Source organism: Thalassophryne amazonica, chromosome 7 (genome assembly GCF_902500255.1).
Source record: "Thalassophryne amazonica chromosome 7, fThaAma1.1, whole genome shotgun sequence".
NCBI lineage: Eukaryota > Metazoa > Chordata > Actinopteri > Batrachoidiformes > Batrachoididae > Thalassophryne > Thalassophryne amazonica.
In genome coordinates, this window is record NC_047109.1 from 117,819,689 (window position 1) to 117,846,774 (window position 27,086).

Consider the following 27,086-nt stretch of genomic DNA (forward strand, 5'->3'; position numbering starts at 1 on the left):
GAAACAGCATTAGTGAAGGTTACAAATGATCTTCTTATGGCCTCGGACAGTGGACTCATCTCTGTGCTTGTTCTGTTAGACCTCAGTGCTGCTTTTGATACTGTTGACCATAAAATTTTATTAGAGATTAGAGCATGCCATAGGTATTAAAGGCACTGCGCTGCGGTGGTTTGAATCATATGTCTAATAGATTACAATTTGTTCATGTAAATGGGGAATCTTCTTCACAGACTAAAGTTAATTATGGAGTTCCACAAGGTTCTGTGCTAGGACCAATTTTATTCACTTTATACATGCTTCCCTTAGGCAGTATTATTAGACGGTATTGCTTAAATTTTCATTGTTACGCAGATGATACCCAGCTTTATCTATCCATGAAGCCAGAGGACACACACCAATTAGCTAAACTGCAGGATTGTCTTACAGACATAAAGACATGGATGACCTCTAATTTCCTGCTTTTAAACTCAGATAAAACTGAAGTTATTGTACTTGGCCCCACAAATCTTAGAAACATGGTGTCTAACCAGATCCTTACTCTGGATGGCATTACCCTGACCTCTAGTAATACTGTGAGAAATCTTGGAGTCATTTTTGATCAGGATATGTCATTCAAAGCGCATATTAAACAAATATGTAGGACTGCTTTTTTGCATTTACGCAATATCTCTAAAATCAGAAAGGTCTTGTCTCAGAGTGATGCTGAAAAACTAATTCATGCATTTATTTCCTCTAGGCTGGACTATTGTAATTCATTATTATCAGGTTGTCCTAAAAGTTCCCTAAAAAGCCTTCAGTTAATTCAAAATGCTGCAGCTAGAGTACTGACGGGGACTAGAAGGAGAGAGCATATCTCACCCATATTGGCCTCTCTTAATTGGCTTCCTGTTAATTCTAGAATAGAATTTAAAATTCTTCTTCTTACTTATAAGGTTTTGAATAATCAGGTCCCATCTTATCTTAGGGACCTCGTAGTACCATATCACCCCAATAGAGCGCTTCGCTCTCAGACTGCAGGCTTACTTGTAGTTCCTAGGGTTTGTAAGAGTAGAATGGGAGGCAGAGCCTTCAGCTTTCAGGCTCCTCTCCTGTGGAACCAGCTCCCAATTCAGATCAGGGAGACAGACACCCTCTCTACTTTTAAGATTAGGCTTAAAACTTTCCTTTTTGCTAAAGCTTATAGTTAGGGCTGGATCAGGTGACCCTGAACCATCCCTTAGTTATGCTGCTATAGACGTAGACTGCTGGGGGGTTCCCATGATGCACTGTTTCTCTCTTTTTGCTCTGTATGCACCACTCTGCATTTAATCATTAGTGATCGATCTCTGCTCCCCTCCACAGCATGTCTTTTTCCTGGTTCTCTCCCTCAGCCCCAACCAGTCCCAGCAGAAGACTGCCCCTCCCTGAGCCTGGTTCTGCTGGAGGTTTCTTCCTGTTAAAAGGGAGTTTTTCCTTCCCACTGTAGCCAAGTGCTTGCTCACAGGGGGTCGTTTTGACCGTTGGGGTTTTACATAATTATTGTATGGCCTTGCCTTACAATATAAAGCGCCTTGGGGCAACTGTTTGTTGTGATTTGGCGCTATATAAAAAAATTGATTGAAATTGATTGATTGAAGCTTTGTAGGTGGAATTCTTTCCCATTCTTGCTTGATGTACGACTTCATTTGTTCAACAGTCCGGGGTCTCCGTTGTTGTGTTTTGCACTTCATAATTCGCCACACATTTTCAATGGGCGACAGGTCTGGACTGCAGGCAGGCCAGTCTAGTACCAGCACTCTTTTACTACGAAGCCATGCTGCTGTAACACGTGCAGAATGTGGCTTGGCATTGTCTTGCTGAAATAAGCAGGGACATCCCTGAAAAAGACAGTGCTTGGATGGCAGCATGTGTTGCTCCAAAACCTGGATGTACCTTTCAGCACTGAAGATGCCATCACAGATGTGTAAGTTGCCCATGCCACTAACACATCCCCATACCATCACAGATGCTGGCTTTTGAACTTTGAGCTGGTAACAATCTGGATGGTTTTTTCCTCTTTTGTCCGGAGGGCACGACGTCCATGATTTCCAAAAACAAACTGAAATGTGGACTCAGACCACAGGACACTTTTCCACTTTGTGTCTGTCCATTTCAAATGAGCTCAGGCCCAGAGAAGGCGGTGGAGTTTCTGGATGTTGATGTCTGGCTTTTGCTTTGCATGGTAGAGTTTTAACTTGCACTTGTAGATGTAGCGACGAACTGTGTTAACTGACAATGGTTTTCTGAAGTGTTCCTGAGCCCACGCAGTAATATTTTTTGTTTATTTATTAGGCTCCCCATTAGCTGCAGCTACGCTTCCTGGGGTCCACATAAAACAACCACCACAATATATACAATAATCAATAATGCATTCAAAAATATAAAAAATAAAACAAAACCAATCAACTTCCAGTCAAATTAATCATCACTAAATATGACAGTGTTCTTTATTGCATTAGTCCTGGCCACAGGTAACATAAAATTTCCCACCATAGCATGTCTAGTTATGTTTCTATGATTTTCTGAACTGAAAGAGAAATTCCTAAACAAAATATACTCAACAAAAATATAAACGCAACACTTTTGGTTTTGCTCCCATTTTGTATGCGATGAACTCAAAGATCTAAAACTTTTTCCACATACACAATATCACCATTTCTCTCAAATAATGTTCACAAACCAGTCTAAATCTGTGATAGTGAGCACTTCTCCTTTGCTGAGATAATCCATCCCACCTCACAGGTGTGCCATATCAAGATGCTGATTAGACACCATGATTAGTGCACAGGTGTGCCTTAGACTGCCCACAATAAAAGGCCACTCTGAAAGGTGCAGTTTTGTTTTATTGGGGGGGGATACCAGTCAGTATCTGGTGTGACCACCATTTGCCTCATGCAGTGCAACACATCTCCTTCGCATCATCCGTGAAGAGAACACCTCTCCAATGTGCCAAATGCCAGCGAATGTGAGCATTTGCCCACTCAAGTTGGTTACGACGACGAACTGGAGTCAGGTCGAGACCCCGATGAGGACGACGAGCATGCAGATGAGCTTCCCTGAGACGGTTTCTGACAGTTTGTACAGAAATTCTTTGGTTATGCAAACCGATTGTTTCAGCAGCTGTCCGAGTGGCTGGTTTCAGACGATCTTGGAGGTGAACATGCTGGATGTGGAGGTCCTGGGCTGGTGTGGTTACACGTGGTCTGTGGTTGTGAGGCTGGTTGGATGTACTGCCAAATTCTCTGAAACGACTTTGGAGACGGCTTATGGTAGAGAAATGAACATTCAATACACAAGCAACAGCTCTGGTTGACATTCCTGCTGTCAGCATGCCAATTGCACGCTCCCTCAAATCTTGCGACATCTGTGGCATTGTGCTGTGTGATAAAACTGCACCTTTCAGAGTGGCCTTTTATTGTGGGCAGTCTAAGGCACACCTGTGCACTAATCATGGTGTCTAATCAGCATCTTGATATGGCACACCTGTGAGGTGGGATGGATTATCTCAGCAAAGGAGAAGTGCTCACTATCACAGATTTAGACTGGTTTGTGAACAATATTTGAGGGAAATGGTGATATTGTGTATGTGGAAAAAGTTTTAGATCTTTGAGTTCATCTCATACAAAATGGGAGCAAAACCAAAAGTGTTGCGTTTATATTTTTGTTGAGTGTATGAGGTAATTTAGTGACAATAATCTTTCTAGTAAAAATAATCAGTTAATATAAAAGTCTGTCTTTGACTAACAGCCAGTTTAAACTTTTGTGCATTGTAATAAGACTTTATTGGTCTCACAGTGGAGAAATTCACGTTACGTCAGCGCTAAAAAAACAAAACAAAAAAAAAAACAAGATGGGTGCAAGTAGAGGAAAATGTGCATCAAACAGCGTGTGCAAGGATAAGCAATAATAATACTTGTAGCAATACAATAAAATAAGAAAATGAGGTAGAAATAGAATATATATATATATATATATATATATATATACACTCAACAAAAATATAAACGCAACACTTTTGGTTTTGCTCCCATTTTGCATGAGATGAACTCAAAGATCTAAAACTTTTTCCACATACACAATATCACCATTTCCCTCAAATATTGTTCACAAACCAGTCTAAATCTGTGATAGTGAGCACTTCTTTGCTGATATAATCCATCCCACCTCACAGGTGTGCCATATCAAGATGCTGATTAGTGCACAGGTGTGCCTTAGACTGCCCACAATAAAAGGCCACTCTGAAAGGTGCAGTTTTGTTTCATGAGGGGGGGATACCAGTCAGTATCTGGTGTGACCACCATTTGCCTCATGCAGTGCAACACATCTCCTTTGCATCATCCGTGAAGAGAACACCTCTCCAACGTGCCAAACACCAGCGAATGTGAGCATTTGCCCACTCAAGTCGGTTACGACGATGAACTGGAGTCAGGTCGAGACCCCGATGAGGACGACGAGCATGCAGATGAGCTTCCCTGAGACAGTTTCTGACAGTTTGTGCAGAAATTCTTTGGTTATCCAAACCGATTGTTTCAGCAGCTGTCCGAGTGGCTGGTCTCAGATGATCTTGGAGGTGAACATGCTGGATGTGGAGGTCCTGGGCTGGTGTGGTTACACGTGGTCTGCGTTTGTGAGGCTGGTTGGATGTACTGCCAAATTCTCTGAAACGCCTTTGGAGACGGCTTATGGTAGAAAAATGAACATTCAATACACGAGCAACAGCTCTGGTTGACATTCCTGCTGTCAGCATGCCAATTGCACGCTCCCTCAAATCTTGCGACATCTGTGGCATTGTGCTGTGTGATAAAACTGCAGCTTTCAGAGTGGCCTTTTATTGTGGGCAGTCTAAGGCACACCTGTGCACTAATCATGGTGTCTAATCAGCATCTTGGTATGGCACACCTGTGAGGTGGGATGGATTATCTCAGCAAAGGAGAAGTGCTCACTATCACAGATTTAGACTGGTTTGTGCACAATATTTAAGGGAAATGGTGATATTGTGTATGTGGAAAAAGTTTTAGATCTTTGAGTTCATCTCATCCAAAATGGGAGCAAAACCAAAAGTGTTGCATTTATATTTTTGTTGAGTATATATAAAAACATGATTGGAATTGGTAAAAAAGATAGGAGCATCTTATTTACAATATGTGAAGTGGAATTTGGATGTGATAAGGTGACATTAGTGCTGGGATTTGTAAACGAGTTGTTATTGCACGTGATTTGTGGACATGTTATTGCACGTGATTTGTGGACATATTATTGCATGTGGTTATTTCAGTGTTATTGTACAGTGACAGCAGCAGGGAGGAATGACCTGCGGTATCGTTCCTTCTTGCACTGAGGGTGAAAGGAGTTGTCCATGATGGATTTGAACTTGGCTAACACCCTCCTCTCAGCCACCTCTTCCAGAGAGTCCAGAGGACAGCCCAGGACAGAGCTGGACTTCCTGACCAGCTTGTTCAGTCCCTTTCTCTCCTGCTCTGTGCTGCCCGGGGCCTAACAGACGACAGCATAGAGGAGAGCTGAGGCTACAACAGAGTCATAGAAGGTCTTAAGCAGATGCCTGCTCACTCCAAAGGATCTCAGTCTCCTCAGGAGGTGGAGGCAACTCTGGCCTTTCTTGTACAGGGCGTCAGTGTTGTGAGTCCAGTCCAGTTTGTTGTTGAGGTGAACACCCAGGTATTTGAAACTGTCCACAGTCACTATGTCCTCCCCCTGGATGTTCACCGGTGGGTGAGGTGGCGTTTCCTCCTGAAGTCGATCACCATCTCCTTCGTCTTACTGGTGTTGAGACATAAGTGGTTGCGCTCACACCAGTCCAATAATGTTAGTCCTATAACAGCCCTATTTTGAATAATCTGCAATTTATTAATCATTTCACCAGAAGCATTTGACCTAACTGCTGGGTAATAATCCAGGTATACAAGTAATAATGCTTTAATAGTGTAATTCAATGTTGTGCAACTTAAAAACCTTGCATGTCTCCTCATCAATATACCCCTGCTCATTTTCACAAAAATATTTATGTTTTTTCCATGATAATTTTGAATCTACCGTTACACCCAATAGCTTAGTCTCCTGTACTTGATTTATTCTCATATTATCAATTTTAATATTTAATACGGGATTTTTCATAATAACACGACTAGAGCCAATAATCATGCAATTAGTCTTTACTATATTTAACACTAGCTTACTGGACGTAACCCAGTCAACTAACTTGTGCAGTTCCATATTAAACAGCTTCTAAATCATTGTGCGAGCTTGCTGATGTATAAATAGTTGAATCATCTGCATACATCACTATACTAACTTTATTAAAAATATATGGTGAATCATTTGTGAAAATTGTAAATAACTGTGGACCGAGGCAACTCCCTTGTGGCACTCCACATACCACTGTCTGTATCCTGTTAGATAGATAACACTATGTAACAAATTTCTATTTTTGTTTTGTTCCTGGGTACACAGTGTGTTTTCCTAACCTGCTATGCCTTAAATAAATATAAAATAGCTGTTATTCCACAAAAACTTTGCTTCTGTGATCAGGACACTGATATTTTGAAATTTGTCTGTTTTCAAGAATATTCTCGATTCGCCTTCACTACTACTGAGTAGTTTTCTAGAATATTCTTTAACTGCTAGAACTGGCCAGAATTTTCTAGAAGTTTCCAGAATTATCTAGAAATTTCAAGAAACTTTTAGAACTTTCTAGAATGTTAAAAAAAAAAAAAAAAAAAAATCAAAGTTTGTGCTGAATGTAGTCATTTTTCCATAGACTTTAGACATAAGCAGTTGAAATATAACACTTAGAAGCCAAGAACAAAAATTGTGTTACACAGTGTAACTATAAAACCAAGTAAGAGCTGATAGCTCAAAACCATAACCAGGAAGTTTCTACACAGTGATGTCTGGTTTTAATGCAGTGCTGCCTGAGAGATCGAAGGTCACGGGTATTCAATGTTGGTTTTCGGCCTTGCCACTTACGTGTAGAAAGTTCTCCAGATTCTCTGAATCTTCTGATTATATTATGGACTGTAGATGATGGAATCCCTAAATTCCTTGCAAATGAATGTTGAGAAACATTGCTCTTAAACTGTTGGCCTATTTTTTCATGCAGTTGTTCACAAAGTGGTGATCCTCACCCCATCTTTGCTTGTGAACGACTGAGCCTTTTGGGGATACTCCTTTTATACCCAATCATGACACTCACCTGTTTCCAATTAACCTGTTCACCTGTGGAATGTTCCAAACAGGTGTTCTTTGAGCATTCATCAACTTTCCCAGTCTTTTGTTACCACTGTCCCAGCTTTTTTGAAATGTGTTGCAGACATCCATTTCAAAATGAGCAAATATTTGCACAAAACAAAGTTTATCAGTTTGAACATTAAATATCTCGTCTTTGTGGTGTATTCAACTGAATATAGGCTGAAGAGGATTTGCAAATCATTGTATTATTTTTATTTAGATTTTACTCAATGTCCCAACTTCTTTGGAATTGGGGTTGCAATAAAATGAATAATTACCTCTTGTTTGGTGTCTCTGTTTCTCTGCTTCCACCTCATTTTCTGCATGTCATCCATCTTTTGGAGAACAGCTTCAGCCGTGCTGGGAGACAATTTATTTAAAGTTTAGCAGCATTTTAATGATTGTTACAATATCATGTTTATTGTGCATCCAAGATTTATAAGAAAAAAAAAGTCAAATAAAATCAGAAACTAGGTGTGATGTAATAAATTGTGTACGAAATGTGAAAACTGGTCCGCAATATTTTCCAAATCTATCTCCGTATTAACTGACACGATAGCTGTATATCCTTTTTGTTCCGTGTTTATCAAGTTGAAGGGAAATCTCAGCATATCCAAGAAAGAATTCAAAATATTCACCTTTTAAATTCAACAGGGCTGAACAATTAATAGTTTGACATTAAAGCAACACTGATGAATGCCACAGAACCAATCATTTCACCATGAACCACTTTTTGTGTGCATTTGTTTTTAATGTCGTGTGAAATCTCTGAACATTGTTTCGTACGCCTTCTTGTCAGACGTTACTTTAGGCTGATGGTTGCATGGCTTGTTAAACTGCTAGATAGTGAGTGAACTCACTTGGTGATGAGGCGGTCATAAATCACTGACTGTTTGTATCGAGTGATTCTGGGACTATGTTGAACTGAGTGATCCTCTTCTTCCTCAGTTTCATGGCTCCGTAGATTAAAACGGTTCCTTTTGGAAGTTGATGATTCTTCCACCACATCTGGAAAACATTTTTCCACCAAAAATAAATAAATAAAAATAAAGTTAAACAGGCAAAGTTATGCAATCCACGCCTTTAAAAATAAGTACTTTTTTTTTTTATACATAATCGCAGATCAACACTGAACTGCAGTTTCTCCCAAAAAATAAAAATAAAAGACAAAAAAAAAAAAAAGAAAATCTCTCAAGTACAGATCACTTATACACGTGCATATCAGAAGCCACAATAAATGTTAGTAAGACAGACCCTAAAGTACTGATATTCTACAGGAGTATCATAGATTTTTAAAAATTCAGCCCCTTAAATCAAATTCTTGCCCATTATTAGTCCATGCACTTTGATGAAATATACGGTAACAGAACACTGCACCTGGTTGCTGCTTCGTGCTGGATGCATTTCCATCTCTCTGCAGACGGGAAGATTTCCTGAGAAGAAATTCAAGTTTGGGGGGAACCAGTATGATATTTACATCACCTTAATGGTACAGGTTTTTGTTTGTATTAAAGAGATGCATAACCACATGAAGTTCTTTTGGCAGTTACAAACATGCAAAAAGCATCACCTTTTATTTGTATTATATTAGCTCTGGTACAGTGAAACTATGCAAAAACCACCCACAATCATTTAAAGCCACCAAAACACAAAGACTGAAAAACCCTGATTTGAATTAAACATTTCATAACGTTGAATTTGCATAATTCAAATCTATTTTGTCTCACAAGTTGAAAAATCTGAACTGGAAGTGGAGGGTGCACTCACAGAACATAGTCAACTGATATGTACACGACCAGTCCAGTGTTTGGACACTTTCAGTGTATATGCAGTGCATCTGGAAAGTATTCACAGCGCTTCACTTTTTCCACTTTTTAATGTTACAGCCTTATTCCAAAATGTATTAAATTCATTTTTTTCTCCTCAAAATTCTGCACACAATACGCCATAATGATAATGTGAAAAAAGTTTGAGATTTTTGCAAATTTATAAAAAAGAAGAAGAAGAAAAAAAAAAATCACATGTACATGAGTATTCACACCCTTTGCCATAAAGCTCAAAGTTGAGCTCAGGTGCCTCCTGTTTCCACTAATCATCCTTGAGATCTTTCTTCAGCTTACCTGGAGTCCACCTGGGGTCAATTCAGTTGATTGACATGATTTGGAAAGACACACACCTGTTTACATATAAGGTCCCACAGTTGATAGTCGGAGCACAAACCAAGCATGAAGTCAAAGGAATTGTCTGTAGACCTCAGACAGGATTGACTGGAGGCACAAATGTGGGGAAGGGGACAGAAACGTTTCTGCTGCTTATAAGGTCTCAATGAGCACAGTGACCATCATCTGTAAATGGAAGACGTTCAGATCCACCAGGACTCTTCCTCAGGGATGAAAGTGGTGAAAAACAAACAAACAAAAAAGCTGAAACCCAAAATGCAGCCCCCAGAAAATTTTTGAATTCTAGAAGCTCTTCCAGAGCAATCTGGGACTATTCCAGACAATAAACTGCAGTGAGTGCAGCATCCATTTTGGTGAGAAAAAAAACTTGAAGTTGAAAAGTTGAAAAAGATTGAAAGGAGTAATGAAAATAAACTTCTTGGGGCAATAATAGATGAGAAAATCAGTTGGAAACCACACACCAAATGTATACAAACTAAATGATCAAGTGGCATTTCAGTGTTAAAGACAGCAAAACATTCTGGATCACAAATCACTCCACATCCTATAATGTTCCATTATCTTACCAGTGTAGCAGACCAAATGGTCCCTCCTAAAAACTAGTCCACTCTGCCTCTACTGCGCATGCGCAATTTCAGAGCTAAGCAGGTTGTCTGAGAAGCAATCAAATGAATTAATGTAGTGGTTTTCAAACTGTGAGGCGCGCCCCCCCCCCGGGTAGCACCAGAGTTCTTCAGGGGGTGCAAGGGCTGGGTATCGAGAACCGGGTCTTTTCGGGTATCGTTAAGAAATTATTTGATCCACCGACATCAATAGCCTTTTTGCTTAATGATTCCCTTATCCGTCCTTCAGAGCGGCAGTTGTTTTTGAGCGTGTTTTATTGGGAAAATGATAATTTCTTTACGTTGATTACAGACCCTGCAGCAGGTCTGTAATCAACTGCTTCTGCAGCGGCTGTTCTTGAAGCAACGAAGCAGTGCTCCAACCCACTGCTTCATTGGTTCTAGGCTTTTCAGAAGCGACAAGTCTGCTTCTTAACCCCTCTCAAAGCCATTTAAAGATGTCAATCGTGTCACTTTTGTGTGGATTAAAGTCACTAACTGGGACTCTTGTCTTGTTGCAGACAAAAAACGAGAATTGTCCTCCGTTCTGTTCGCACAGCTCCAAACGCTGCTCTCTGCCAAGTCAAGTTAGAGTCCGGTCGTAATTAATAACTTCAAAGCGAATCGCCGTTTAAATCAAATGACACCTCTTTCCAAATGTTGTAACACAGACAACAAACTCTAACAGGCTAAAATGTTTTTTTCTCTCCCAAAATGAGACGTCCTCCGTTCTTTATGCATTACATTGATGCTGACGTGCAGCCTGCTGAGCTCAGCTCAGAGGTACGGAGTGACATTCATGCCATTAATGTCTGAAAGGAAATGCTTTTGTGAAAAACTAGATTTTGTTTATTTCTATTTATGTCCAGAGATCAAAGATCCAATGACCAATTTCATATTTATTTACTTTAAAACTCAATAAAATGTTAGACATAAAAAAAACAAAAAAAAAACTGTAAAGCCTACTCATAGTACACAGAAAATTCACAAGAGGTATTGATGGCATTGATATCAATCAAATCTTATCAATACCATCCCTGAAGTTTAATTAATATTATTTATGTTAAAATGTGTTAGTTATGCCAAAGACATTTAAAAACAGATGTTTTTAAAAACAATGTTTAAAATATGACAAAAGGTAAAAAGAACAGAAAGTTCTTTAAAAACATTTAAAATTTTGAAAAGGGTGTAAAATGTGTGAAAGAATAGAAAGTTCTTTAAAAACACATTTAAAATGTTTACAAAGGCTGTAAAATATGTAACTGCTTAGACAGTTCATTAAAAATGCACAAATACTTTTAACATGTGTTTAAGATGTGTAAAAGAACAAAAAGAAACACACAAAGATGTTGATAGTGTGTATGTGTGTCGATGGGGGAGGGAGGGGGCAGCTATTCATTTGTTCTCTGAGGGGGCTCACTCTACCACACTTTGAAAACCCCTGGATTCATGGGATTATTAACCATCAGATGACAAGGTAAAATCTCTTAAATAATTCTAAAGTCAGTTTTAAGCAGAAACAAGGTGATCCTCAGTGACTCTTTGAAATGACAAGACGTGCAATGAACGCACCAGCTAGCAGCTCATTTAGCTGCAGCGCTCTGATCGCTTCCTCCATCTTTTACTATGAAATAATGCTGAATTTATGTGAAAATAATTGTTGAACAAAAGCTTCAGAAATCTGTCGCTGAGATAGATGACTGGAGGCAGTCTGAAGCAGAAACAAGGTGACAATTGGTGAACTGCAGCTGATGACGTATGTGAAATCAGTGAAGACAGGGCAGACCGATTTTTAGGGGGACCGCTCGGTCTGTCACAGGATTTCAGTTACTGTGTAGAGATGTGGGGCAATAACTACATGAGTTCAATAAAATCACGATTCTTCTTCTTCTTCAAAAAAAAAGGGCATTAAGGGTCATTCATAATGTTGCCCATACTTACACTTCTTAAAGACAAAAATATTAAAATTAACAGACAGTTAAATTCCAAACAGCACAGATCGTGTACGAAACAAAAAAATAACCTTTTACCAAAAAACATGCAGAAATTGTCCAGGGCTTGAAAGCAAAGATATCAATTAAGAGGGAAAAACATTAAAATTAATAAAATCTGTACAAACAACATTCTGCATTTCATTATGTGGGGTGAGAGTGTGGAACGGTGTGGGTGAGGAGTTAAAGTGCCATCCAAACATTCAACAGCTTAAAAAATAATAAAGAATGTGTTTTCACAGGATACAGTGATGAAGTGGGGGTGTGAGAGTCACTTTTGTATTGAAGCATTATTATTATTGCTGCTATAACTATTATGATTGTTAACAGTCGTACTTTTAAGGAAGCAGGGAAGGGATTTGATAAGTTTAGACTTCTTCCCACTCCTTTTTGAATGAACTTTATATTCTCTGTTGTTGGTTTACTTTTTATTACGTTATGATTACAATACATAAATAGAAATAAATGACTATTACAATTTGCAATGCATTTGACTCTTTAATGGCAACTTTAACATTGAAAATGCCATAGACATGCTAACATGTTAGCATCGCTCCCGTTTTTAAGTTATAAAATACAACTATCAACTGTTTCAGAAGACCAACAGGTCAGTTTAACATAGAAAGGTAAGTACTACTCAAACATATGCTCTTTAAGATTTAGCAGGGGAAAAATTAAGAGAATGAGGAGCGCACTCACAGCTCAAAAACCCAGAGGACCCCTTATTAGCTGCCGAAGCTGCCAGATGTAAAAAAACACTAAATTCAGCACTGAATGCTTCCTGTGTTTCCTACTGATCGCTGATCTCAAAAATGACTCTGCAACTGGCAAAAAAAGTGGAGATTTTTCATTCCTGCTTCTTAGAGCGGGTCATCCATCTAAACTGAGCGATCGAGGGAGAAGGGCCTTAGTCAGGGAGGTGACCAATCAATCAATCAATTTTTTTTATATAGCGCCAAATCACAACAAACAGCTGCCCCAAGGCGCTTTATATTGTAAGGCAAGGCCATACAATAATTATGCAAAACCCCAACGGTCAAAACGACCCCCTGTGAGCAAGCACTTGGCTACAGTGGGAAGGAAAAACTCCCTTTTAACAGGAAGAAACCTCCAGCAGAACCAGGCTCAGGGAGGGGCAGTCTTCTGCTGGGACTGGTTGGTGCTGAGGGAGAGAACCAGGAAAAAGACATGCTGTGGAGGGGAGCAGAGATCGATCACTAATGATTAAATGCAGAGTGGTGCATACAGAGCAAAAAGAGAAAGAAACACTCAGTGCATCATGGGAACCCCCCAGCAGTCTAAGTCTATAGCAGCATAACTAAGGGATGGTTCAGGGTCACCTGATCCAGCCCTAACTATAAGCTTTAGCAAAAAGGAAAGTTTTAAGCCTAATCTTAAAAGTAGAGAGGGTGTCTGTCTCCCTGATCTGAATTAGGAGCTGGTTCCACAGGAGAGGAGCCTGAAAGCTGAAGGCTCTGCCTCCCATTCTACTCTTACAAACCCTAGGAACTACAAGTAAGCCTGCAGTCTGAGAGCGAAGCGCTCTATTGGGGTGATATGGTACTACGAGGTCCCTAAGATAAGATGGGACCTGATTATTCAAAACCTTATAAGTAAGAAGAAGAATTTTAAATTCTATTCTAGAATTAACAGGAAGCCAATGAAGAGAGGCCAATATGGGTGAGATATGGTCTCTCCTTCTAGTCCCCGTCAGTACTCTAGCTGCAGCATTTTGAATTAACTGAAAGCTTTTTAGGGAACTTTTAGGACAACCTGATAATAATGAATTACAATAGTCCAGCCTAGAGGAAATAAATGCATGAATTAGTTTTTCAGCATCACTCTGAGACAAGACCTTTCTGATTTTAGAGATATTGCGTAAATGCAAAAAAGCAGTCCTACATATTTGTTTAATATGCGCTTTGAATGACATATCCTGATCAAAAACCAAGAACCCGATGGTCACTCTGTCAGAGCTCCAGCATTCCTCTGTGGAGAGAAGAGAACCTTCCAGAAGGACAATCATCTCTGCAGCAATCCACCAATCAGGCCTGTATGGTAGAGTGGCCAGACAGAAGCCACTTCTTAGTAAAAGGCACATGGCAGCCCACCTGGAGTTTGACAAAAGGCACCTGAAGGACTCTCAGACCAGGAGAAACAAAATTCCCTGGTCTGATGAGACAAAGATTGAACTCTTTGGCGTCATGTTTGGATGAAACCAGGCACCATCACTACAGTGAAGCATGGTGGTGGCAGCATCATGCTGTGGGGATGTTTTTCAGCAGCAGGAACTGGGAGACTAGTCAGGATTGAGGGAAAGATGAATGCAGCAATGTAGAGACATCCTGGATGAAAACCTGCTCCAGAGTGCTCTGGACCTCAGACTGGGGCGATGGTTCATCTTTCAGCAGGACAATGACCCTAAGCACACAGCCAAGATATCAAAGGAGTGGCTTCAGGAAAACTCTGTGAATGTCCTTGAGTGGTCCAGTCAGAGCCCAGACCTGAATCTGACTGAACATCTCTGGAGAGATCTGAAAATGTCTGTGCACTGACGCTCCCCATCCAACCTGATGGAGCTTGAGAGGTGCTGCAAAGAGGAATGGACCAAACTGCCCAAAGATAGGTGCACCAAGCTTGCGGCATCATATTCAAGAAGACCTGAGGCTGGAATTGCCAAAGGTGCATCAACAAAGTATTGAGCAAAGGCTGTGAATACTTATGGACATGTGATTTCTTAGTTTTGTAGTTTTAATACATTTGTAAAAAAAACAAATTTTTTTTAATGTTATTATGTGGAGTTGCAACTAGAATTTGGAGGGAAAAATGAATTTACTCCATTTTGGAATAAAGCTGTAGCATAAAATGTGAAAAAAGTTTATCAATGTGAGTACTGTCCGGATGCACTGTATGAAGTTTCAGTTACCATAAACAAATGAGGTCATCACTCTCACACACTCCCTCTCTTTCACACTTGCATGCGTGCGCACATTTCTATTTCAAAGATCTTTGCCTTTATTTTTAGCTTCCTCTTCTGGTCATGTCTGGTGCTTCCCCAATCCAGTTGCTAAGTGTGATGTAACACATCATGTGATTTTCAACTTCTGGGTCCAAACAAAAACCGGCGCGTTGTCATTAACACAGACACTCTGATCAGGCTGCACTTAAACCGCTGCACACAGGCAACAGCATTAACATTGCAACATAAAACTCTTTGTATATTGTGCCTAAAACTCTCCTGGATATATTAACTGGGTTTATAGATGTTATTCTGTTTATGTAAAAATGTCAGACGCTCAGGTCGTTTCTCCGTTATTTTCAATGGGAGTTGCTGCGAGCTGCGATCACTTCCTGTTCATGTCGTTCGGGGAGAAAGTGAAGTTTGCACTTTAGCGTAATAAATAATTTTTTATTCACAAACAGACATGTATATTTTACCTGTGCATAATAAAATATATAAAGTAAAAGAAAAAAGTTTTATTAAGTGTTCTGACTATAGAAACAGACGAATGCGGTTAACGGAGGTAGAGGTGGAGAAGGGAGGGACGGAGGTTTGCGCACAATGTAAACACAAACTAAACTTAAACTGTAGATCCTTAAAAGGATCAAACAGACGTAACTTTAATTGCAAACTTGCAGGTCTTTGGAACCAGAAACAGATTTATCACGTGATGCGTTAAGTCAGAGCTTAACCGGATTTTCAACTTCAATAACAATCAGAACAAAAATAAAAGCAAACAATACAAACCAGTAATTATATAGTTATTACAATGCTCAGGTGTCTGTTACCTGGTGCAGCAAACTCCAGGCTCAGCCTGAGACAGCTTGTTGTTGGTTTTTGGGTCCATGTCCAGAAAGGAGCCCCCTAGTTTAATTCTTTGTCCTCTGGTCCTTCGAGAGAGGTGGAGACTGGTTCCCACCTCCAGCTTCATACCAGCATGCCCCTGGAACAGTCAAACATGCAGGGTCACTTCAGGGCAAGTATTAGCCTCCACGATTGTGGATAACATAACTGTACAGCTCTGATGATGTCATCTTTGCAGAATCAATCAAAACCCTGATTACAGCACTTGGCGAGAAATTGGACTGTCTGAGTTTGTGCTGGATGAGGACTAAGATCTAGACTTTTAATGACTTTCTGGAGTCAACCATCAGACGTGAAACTGTATGTGATCAAAGTATTGAACTTGTAGAGACATTCACTGATTTCTGCAGGAATGTTGATGTTTCTGAATTCTTGCCCTTTGAGATCTAGATACACTTCGGAAGACCTTATGGAGTCATGAGGTGACTGGACAGAAGTGCTTGATGTTGCTGATATCTTTGCAGGAGAATGAAGGTCCAAGTCTTTAGGGTTGTGGTGCTGCCTGTCTTACCATCTGATTGTGAGATTTGGATGCTAACCAGTGACCTGTCTCGATGTCTTTGGTACCTGGTCTCTTCAGAGGATCCTTAGGCCAATTGGGCACCCAGACTTCGCCTGGCTACAGCAGACAAATGGTTGTTTTAGAGATGTGAGGATGGACCAGATGGATGCCTTCCCAGCTGGTTCCCATCCAGGACCCGGAGTGGTTCAGAGGTGTTGGCACCAGTGCATGCTCCCAGACCATTTGTGGCATTTGGGTACAATACAGGTGTGGGAATGGCAGGTGCTGTGTATCTTCAGTCCTCCTGTTTGTGTGTCTTGTCCAAGCACAGACAGATCACATGAATGAGATTCAAACCCAGATCTACATATTGACAGACTGGCTCCTTTATCCACTCAGCTACCTGCTCAACCAGTTTGTGGTATTGAACACCAGGCCAGAGCTCCCACTGTTCTTCAAGCCAAAGGAAGACAAAAACATCATAGTCATGGATACACAGGATATGGATCAAAAACAATCATGGATTATAAAGTTACAAAAGGAGTGGTGGGTATCACACACAAGTTGGCGAGTGCGTGGCTACAGCTGCTAAACTGGCCACTTGTGGTGCTCTTAAACATCTTGGACATCTGAGCACACAACAAATTTGTCATCTGGATGGTATTTAAACCAGACTGGAAGAGAGGGAATTTCCAGGAGACAACTCTTTCTGGAGGAGCTGGGCAAGGCATCGGTAAGACTTTAAATCCAGAGGAGTCATCATATTCCAACCAGAAACCCTGCATCTGCAGCCATCATGAGGATTCAGGATGCTTCTGCCCTGTAGCACTTAACCCGCAGAATGTCCAACTGCAGAGCCTTAAGTGTGATTCTGATGCATATGGACAATACGTACATACAATACTCTCTTGTACACCAGTAAGGAGAAGAACCCCAAAATATGCACAAAATGTGTTTGATTTCTTTATACCTCACCCCACCCACATGCAATCCAGAATGATTTTCTGGATGGCATCTAAACTGAAAAGATTAAAAGAGCACTTGTAATCCAGAAGACACACACACACACATATACACACACACACACATATACATACATACACACACACACACGTATATTATATACAGTGAGGAAAATAAGTATTTTAACACCCTGCGATTTTGCAAGTTCTCCCACTTAGAAATCATGGAGGGGTCTGAAATTTTCATCTGAGGTGCATGTCCACTGTGAGAGACAATCTTAAAAAAAATAAATAAAATAAATCCAGAAATCATAATGTATGATTATTTTAAATAATTTATTTGTATGTTACTGCTGCAAATAAGTATTTGAACACCTGTGGAAATCAATGTTAATATTTGGTACAGTAGCCTTTGTCTGCAATTACTGAGGTCAAACGTTCCCTGTAGATTTTCACATACTGCAGCAGGGATTTTGGTCCACTCCTCCATACAGAGCTTCTCCAAATCTTTCAGGTTTGGAGTTTCAGCTCTCTCCAAAGATTTTCTATTGAGTTCAGGTCTGGAGACTGGCCAGGCCACTCCAGGACCCTGACATGCTTCTTATGGAGCCCCTCCTTAGTTGCCCTGACTGTGTGTTTGGGGTCATTGTCATGCTGGAAGACCCAGCCATGACCCATCTTCAATGTTCTTACTGAGGGAAGGAGGTTGTTTGCCAAAATCTCACAATACATGACCCATCCATCCTCCCTTCAATACTATGCAGTCGTCCTTCCCCCTTTGCAGAAGAGCACCCCCAGAGTATGATGTTTCCACCCCCATGCTTCACGGTTGGGATGATGTTCTTGGGGTTGTTCTCATCCTCTAAACATGGTAAGTGGAGTTGATTCCAAAAAGCTCTATTCTGGTCTCATCTGACCACATGACCTTCTCCCATGCCTCCTCTGGATCATCCAGATGGTCATTGGTGAACTTCAAACGGGCCTGGACATGTGCTGTCTTGAGCAGGGGGACCTTGCTGCCCTGCAGGATTTTAAACCATGACAGCATCATGTGTTACTAATGTAATCTTTGTGACTGTGGTCCCAGCTTTCTTCAGGTCATTGACCAGGTCCTCCTGTGTAGTTCTGAGCTTTCTCAGAATCATCCTTTCCCCAAGTGAGATCTTGCATGGAATCCCAGACCAAGGGAGATTGACAGTCATCTTGTGTTTCTTCTAGTTTCTAATAAATAATCATAACAGTTGTTATCTTCTACCAAGCTGCTTGCCTGTTGTCCTGTAGTCCACCCCAGCCTTGTGCAGGTCTAGTTTTGCCCCTGGTGTCCTTAGACAGCTCTTTGGTCTTGGCTATGGTGGACAGGTTGGATTGTGATTGATTGAGTGTGTGAACAGGTGTCTTTTATACAGGTAACAAGTTCAAACAGGTGCAGTTAATACAGGTAAAAAGTGCAAAATAAGAGGGCTTCTTAAAGAAAAACTAACAGGTCTGTGTGAGACAGAATTCTTACTGGTTGGTAGGGGGTCAAATACTTATTTGCAGCAGTAACATACAATAAATTACGAAAAAAAATAAAAATCATACATAGTGATTTCCGGATTTTTTTTTTTTTTTTGATTATGTGTCTCACAGTGGACATGCACCTAAGATGAAAATTCCAGACCCCTCCATGATTTCTAAGTGGGAGAACTTGCAAAACTACAGGGTGTTCAAACACTTATTTTCCTCACTGTATATGCATATATAAACATGACTGGAGTTAAAAACAGGAGCATCTTATTTACAACATGTGGAGATGTGATAAGGTGACGCTAGTACTGGAATTTGTAAACAAGTTGTTATTGCACATGATTTGTGGACATATTATTGCATGTGGTTATTTCACAGTGTTATTGTACAGTCTGACAGCAGCAGGGAGGAACGACCTGCGGTATCGTTCCTTCTTGCACTGAGGGTGCCTCAGTCTGTCACTGAAGGAGCTGCTCAGCTCCACTACAGTCTGGTGCAGAGGGTGAGAAGAGTTGTTCATGATGGATTTGAACTTGGTTAACACCCTCCTCTTAGCCACCTCCTCCAGAGAGTCCAGAGGACAGCCCAGGACAGAGCTGGACTTCCTGACCAGCTTGTTCAGTCTCTTTCTAACCCATATCAAACATGCACTGTCTTACCAGTTCAGTAATACTACAGTTATATATTAGGAGTCAACATGCTGTGGAGGAGAAACTGACAGAGAGTGAAGTGTCTCATAACTGTTGTGTAGACTCATAAGAATGTATTCAATTTCTAATTTCAAAGTTTCTGTGTAGGCTCTCAGTTGTCCAGGTGGTTTCCATAGTAGAGAAGCCTGAATCTTCGACTGGACAGGGTTGCTTGACACGAGGACGTTTCGCTTCAAATCGCAGAAGCTTCCTCAGCTAAAATTCTTGCTCTGGTAGTCTGACTTCTGTCTTGACCCTTGTAGAGAAGAATAAACAGAAGCCACAAAAGCTGGAGTTTTAAACCTAACCAGACCCTTCCTACCGAGAGGCAGACTGCTATAGGCTAGTGACTAAACAATAGCTCTAATTAGCAACTATTGTGCTCTAGTTAGCACTCTCCTAATGACAGGGCAGCTGTCCCTCCTAATGATGGGATGGACACCTTTCCTGATGGTTCCCTTGACGACTCTCCTGATGACGTGAATGACTCATTACCATGAACAAAAGACTGAAACTCCTTTGACCTAAGTACCCCATTGTAAACGGGGGACAAAGCGTGTCTCAGACCCCCTCCCCGGTTAGGGCTGGGTTTCACATAGAATGCCTCCTTGACCCCTCTCTCAAACCATTTCTTCTCTCTGGCTAACATTTTAGCTTCCTTGCCCTCAAACGTGTGGTTAGTCTTTAAGGTGGAGATGAACTGCAGATTGAGGTCCACTGGTGCCCTCTCTGCGGTGCTGGTATAGCCTTTTGTGTAAAGGTTGCTTAGTATCACCTATGTAGTGTTCGTTACAGTTTTCCTGATATCTGATAGAATATACTACATTGCTCTGTTTGTAACTAGGGATCCTGTCATTAGGGTGAAATAATTTCTGTGTCAAGGTGTTAACCGGTTTAAAGTAAACTGGGATTTTGTGCTGTTTGAAGATCCTCTGTAGTTTTTCCCCTACTCCTGCTAAATAAGGGAGAGACACTCTTCTTCTTGTCTCCGTCTCCTGTCTATCTGGTCTCTTTGTTCTCTGGGACTTCTGCACTTTGTCCAGGGACCATCGTGGGTACACAGTATGTGGGTACCCACGATGGTTCACCCTAAGGACAGGATCCCTAGTTATAAACAGAGCAATGTAGTATATTCTATCAGATGTCAGGAAAACTGTAACAAACACTACATAGGTGAGACTAAGCAACCTTTACACAAAAGGCTATACCAGCACCGCAGAGAGGGCGCCAGTGGACCTCAATCTGCAGTTCATCTCCACTTTAAAGAGACTAACCACACGTTTGAGAAGGAAGTTAAAATCTTAGCCAGAGAGAAGAAATGGTTTGAGAGAGGGGTCAAGGAGGCATTCTATGTGAAACAGATGAAAACCAGCCTTAACCGGGGAGGGGGTCTGAGACACGCTTTGTCCCTGTTTACAATGGGGTACTCAGGTCAAAGGAGTTTCAGTCTTTTGTTCATGGTAATGAGTCATTCATGTCATCAGGAGAGTCGTCAAGGGAACCATCAGGAGAGGCTTCCATCCCATCATTAGGAGAGACAGCTGCCCTGTCATTAGGAGGGTGCTAACTAGAGCACAATAGTTGCTAATAAGAGCTATTGTTTAGTCACTAGCCTATAGACCCTGTGCAATAACGTCACTGGGTACCGTCCCCCCGCCATGTTGGAGGACAAGCAAACACTCCAACATGGCGGACAACGTAGAAAGAAGCGTTGAAGAGAGTGAATATCAAGCTAATTTACGCGTGGAGGATAAAGTTACATACAAACATACATACATACAATAAAACGTTGAAAATCACTCGGAAAAAAGCGCGCACCAAACACATTAAAAAGCACACGCACACATGCGCTAAACACTCGGAAAAAAGCGGGCACCAAACACATTAAAAAGCACACGCACACACGCAGTGTGGTTACTCAACTGCATGTAGATATCATGACAATTTTGCATATTCTAGGATTTATAAGGGAAATAAATACTGTACATGAAACAGACTAGTTAAATAGGGAGACTGACCTTTAATGAAATGATCCGAACAGATCCGTAGATTGGCCAAACTGGACTCGGATGTAAGGTCACTTCTAGCTATCTGTGCTAGCCAGATTGCTCGCCTCTTTGAAGACAGTTCTCGCGTATTTTCTCCTTGATGCTCGATAATTGCCGGTAACCTGAAGAAACTGTGATTAGTTTCCCTGTTCTTACGATTACTACAGCCGATTATACCACAAAAACTCGGCATTTTATCGCAAATATCTGCAGCTAGCTAGTGTGCGTCTGTAGAGTGCGCGTCTTGTTTGTCCCCCAACAAGGCGGAACGGAAGTTTCGTGACGTCATTTGCACAGGGTCTATAGCAGTCTGCCTCTCGGTAGGAGTCTGGTTAGGTTTAAAACTCCTGCTTTTGTGGCGTCTGTTTGTTCTCTACAAGAGTCAAGACAGAAGTCAGACTACCAGAGCAAGAATTTTAGCTGAGGAAGCTTCTGCGATTTGAAGCAATACATCCTCGCGTCAAGAAACCCAGTCCAGTCGAAGATTCAAGCTTCTCTACTTTCTAATTTCAAAGTTGAAAGAAATAAGCATCACTATTGATTAAGACTTATTTCATTTGTATGTTTTTAGCACCCACATCTTAAATATAACTGATTTCTTTTTTATTACATTTTACCACAAAAAAACACTTTAAAGTGACCTTAATGTCTGTTGAGATAAATCGTTTTGGCTGCACTGATTCATCAAGGGTCAATTCCCGAATCTGGCCGCCATTTCTGGAAGCGCCGCCAGCATCGGAAGGATGCTTATAGCAACTTTCCAAAATTATTTTATCTTATTAGGGTTAGGAGGATAAGAAGAAAAATTTTGGAAGACACATAAAACGTTTGGAAATTTGAACCCTTCGGCTGGAGACCACGGTTTTGCCTACTTTCCGATTCGCACAGTTCCACTGTGGTCCAAGTCCCATTTCGGGAATAGTTCAAATTCACAAAATGCGCGGAACATCTCACCCGCCTGACAGGGCAGTTAGTTAGCTTAGCACGCGATCACAGACAGCACAGCAAAGTTTCTGCGCTGGTAATTCGTGCGGTACCGTGCTGTTGTCCGGGCTGAAGCTGTCATCCAGGGCGCGGGTGGAGCGGGTCACCCGAACCGACTTTCTCAGCGATGCGGGAAGAAGCGACAGAAACTCGGAGCTCTTATCCAAGTCCGACACCACCCTCTGCGGAGTTGTTGCTGGTTCAGCTTCCACGCTGCAGTTGTTGCGTAATATCACCATGGTGAAGCAGAAACCAGAGCCCGTGGACGAGCTACTGTACCACTGTTGTGTTCTCCGGAACAAAACCACCTCTGTTCGAAACCCGTTGATTTCTGGCGCCACACGACGTCATCAGCGGTCGTGGTGAGGTGAAGACGTGAGTTTCCGCCTCAGCAAATAGATCACAATAAAAGAACAACACGCTCTTAAAGCCAATTTGTAAAAGCTTTTATTTTCATTATTATGCTACGTAACGTATTTAATTTATCACCATATCAGTCAATACGAAAGAAAATACAATTAGTTGTTAAGGCGGAGGGATATGTATACATTTTAAAAAGTTGTCCGGTTGTTAAGTGTGACGTAACGCATCATGTGATTTTCAACTTGCGGCTCCAAACAAAAAAAAAGGCGCGCTGTCATTACGAACTGCACTTACACCGCTGCACACGGACAACAGCATTAACATCGCAACATAAAACTCTTTGTATATTGTGCCCAAAACTCTCCTGGATATATTAACTGTGTTTTTAGACGTTGTTACTGCGTTTGTTTTATGTAAAAATGTCAGACGCTCAGGTTGTTTCTCAGTTATTTTCAGTGGGAGTTGCTGCGAGCTGCGATCGCTTCCTGTTCATGTCGTTCGGGGAGAAAGTGAAGTTTGCACTTTAATGTCCTGTTTATTTTAATAAATATTTTTTATTCACAAACAGACATGTATATTTTACCTGTGCATAATAAAATATGTAAAGTAAAAGAAAAAAGTTTTATTAAGTGTTCTGACCATAGAGCCAGACGAATGCGGTTAACGGAGGTGGAGGCGGAGAAGGGAGGGACGGAGGTTTGGCAACACTGTAAACACAAACTAAACTTAAACTGTAAATCCTTAAAAGGATCAAACAGACGTAACTTGAATTGTAAACTTGGAGGTCTTTGCACCCGGAAACAGATTTATCACGTGATGCGTTACGTCGGCGCTTAACAACCGGATTATATATTAATTTACTTTAATACACGTATTTATCCTTCAGACAACCAAATACGAAACAAGACAGTAAAAAGACACGTCTAACAGTAAAAATAAAAAGTCTAAATACAATCATAAATAAATGTATAAGTGCATGTATTAAATTACGAAATGTACGTAGTGCATCCAGAAAATATTCACAGCACTTCACTGCTACAACCCCTGGCAAAAATTATAGAATCACCGGCCTCGAAGGATGTTCATTCAGTTGTTTAATTTTGTAGAAAAAAAGCACAAAACTAAAGTCATTTCAAATGGAAACTTTCTGGCTTTAAGAAACACTATAAGAAATCAGGAAAAATAATTGTGGCAGTCAGTAACGGTTACTTTTTTAGACCAAGCAGAGGAAAAAAATATGGACTCACTCAATTCTGAGAAATAAATTATGGAATCACCCTGTAAATTTTCATCCCCAAAACTAACACCTGCATCAAATCAGATCTGCTCGTTAGTCCACATCTAAAAAGGAGTGATCACACCTTGGAGAGCTGTTGCACCAAGTGGACTGACATGAATCATGGCTCCAACACGAGAGATGTCAGTTGAAACAAAGGAGAGGATTATTAAACTCTTAAAAGAGGGTAAATCATCACGCAATGTTGCAGAAGATGTTGGTTGTTCACAGTCAGCTGTGTCTAAACTCTGGACCAAATACAAACAACATGGGAAGGTTGTTAAAGGCAAACATACTGGTAGACCAAGGAAGACATCAAAGCGTCAAGACAGAAAACTTAAAGCAATATGTCTCAAAAATCGAAAATGCACAACAAATGAGGAACGAATGGGAGGAAAGTGGAGTCAACGTCTGTGACCGAACTGTAAGAAACCGCCTAAAGGAAATGGGATTTACATACAGAAAAGCTAAATGAAAGCCATCATTAACACCTAAACAGAAAAATGTGCTAAGGATGGGCTAAGGAAAAGCAATCGTGGACTGTGGATGACTGGATGAAAGTCATATTCAGTGATGAATCTCGAATCTGCATTGGGCAACATGATGATGCTGGAACTTTTGTTTGGTGCCGTTCCAATGAGATTTATAAAGATGACTGCCTGAAGAGAACATGTAAATTTCCACAGTCATTGATGATATGGGGCTGCATGTCAGGTAAAGGCACTGGGGCTGTCATTACATCATCAATAAATGCACAAGTTTACATTGATATTTTGGACACTTTTCTTATCCCATCAATTGAAAGGATGTTTGGGGATGATGAAATCATTTTTCAAGATGATAATGCATCTTGCCATAGAGCAAAAACTGTGAAAACATTCCTTGCAAAAAGACAACATAGGGTCAATGTCATGGCCTGCAAATAGTCCGGATCTTAATCCAATTGAAAATCTTTGGTGGAAGTTGAAGAAAATGGTCCATGACAAGGCTCCAACCTGCAAAACTGATCTGGCAACGGCAATCAGAGAAAGTTGGAGCCAGATTGATGAAGAGTACTGTTTGTCAGTCATTAAGTCCATGCCTCAGAGACTGCAAGCTGTTATAAAAGCCAGAGGTGGTGCAACAAAATACTAGTGATGTGTTGGAGCGTTCTTTTGTTTTTCATGATTCCATAATTTTTTTTTCCTCAGAATTGAGTGATTCCATATTTTTTTCCCTCTGCTTGGTCTAAAAAAGTATCCGTTACTGACTGCCACAATTTTTTTTTCCTGATTTCTTATAGTGTTTCTTAAAGCCAGAAAGTTGCCATTTGAAATGACTTTAGTTTTGTGTCATGTCTGTGATGCTTTTTTTTCCTACAAAATTAAACAACTGAATGAACATCCTCCGAGGCTGGCGATTCCATAATTTTTGCCAGGGGTTGTATTACAGCCTTGTTCCAAAATGTATGAAATTTTTTTTTGTTGTTTAAACTCCAGGTGAGCTGCCATGTGCCTTTTACTAAGGAGTGGCTTCCATCTGGCTACTCTACCATACAGGCCTGATTTTGGTGCACTGCTGCAGAGATGGTTCTCTCCACAGAAGAATGTTGGAGCTCTGACAGAGTAACTATCGGGTTCTTGGTCACCTCTCTAAGGTCCTTCTCCCCCAGTCGCTCACTTTAGACGGGCAGCCAGCTCCAGGAAGAGTCCTGGTGGATCTGAACTTCTTCCATTTACATATGATGGAGGCCACTGTACTCATTGGGACCTTCAAATCAGCATAAATGTTTGTGTACCCTTCCCTAGATTTGTGTCTTGAGAAAATTCCTTTGACTTCATGCTTGGTTTGTGCTCTGTCAACTGTAGGACCTTATATGACAGGTGTGTGTCTTTACAAAAAATGTCCAATCAACTGAGTTTACCCCAGGTTGACTCCAATTAAGCTATAGAATACTTATGTAAAAATTCTTCATGGTCATTGTGGGGTATTGTGTGTAGAATTTTGAAAAAAAAAAAAAAAGGAATTTCATCTGTTTTTGAATAAAGCTGTAATACTTTCTGTATGACCTGTAGTTTACTAATCACATCTGGCTTCAGTTCCATCGTGGTGGTGCAGACTCAAAATTACAAAAAAAGAATCAATAACTACAACCCCAATTCCAATAAAGTTGGGAAATGTGTGAAATGTAAAAACAGAATACGATTTGCCAATCCTCTTCAACCTATATTCAATTGACTACACCACAAAGACAATATATTTAATGTTCAAACTGATAAACTTTGTTTTTGTGCAAATATTTTCTCATTTTGAAATGGACGCCTGCAACACGTTTCAAAAACAATCTTGTCTTTGTGGTGTATTCAACTGAATATAGGTTGAAGAGGATTTGCAAATCATATTCTGTTTTTATTTACATTCAAATGTCCCAACTTCATTGGAACTGGGGCTGTAAATAGTAAAGGAGCTACACTGTCTTTCCTTTTTTGTTGTTGGTGTAATTAGTTTTTAGTGTTGCATGCTTGTCATGGATTGTTTCTTTGAAAAATGTCAACCCAGTGGTCTCAGACTATTTTCACTATTTTTTTTAGTTGACTTGATCCAGACTAGCTCAGTGTTGTGCTGATAACCGTTATTCCCAGGTCATAAAGGTGCAAAACATTTCTGCTCATTTTAAGTCACTAACATGAAGTGCTTTTGTTCAGGGACAGTAGTTTAACAAATTGTGTTATTAATATTCCTCAAACTGTGTGCACGACAATCCTTAACTTTCTATTTTGTATGAAATTGAATTTAAATAAAGACAACATGAAGTCACTTTATTTTATTTGAATAAGTGGAGAGATACCAGAAAAGAAAATACAAACTCTGAAAAA

The 27,086-nt window shown here is 40.5% G+C and overlaps 1 protein-coding gene across 1 annotated transcript in view; it reads right to left on the reverse strand.

Annotated features, from left to right (window-relative positions):
- Nucleotides 1-22,967, reverse strand: part of LOC117514816 (ATPase family AAA domain-containing protein 2-like) — a 94,577-nt gene extending 71,610 nt beyond the window's left edge. The window contains 5 exon segments of the mRNA XM_034175409.1: nucleotides 7,542-7,623; nucleotides 8,124-8,271; nucleotides 8,641-8,696; nucleotides 15,826-15,980; nucleotides 22,646-22,967. Of these exon segments, the coding sequence (XP_034031300.1) occupies nucleotides 7,542-7,623; nucleotides 8,124-8,271; nucleotides 8,641-8,696; nucleotides 15,826-15,980; nucleotides 22,646-22,831 (627 nt within the window). The 5' untranslated portion in view covers nucleotides 22,832-22,967.
- Between the last annotated feature and the right edge of the window lie 4,119 nt (nucleotides 22,968-27,086).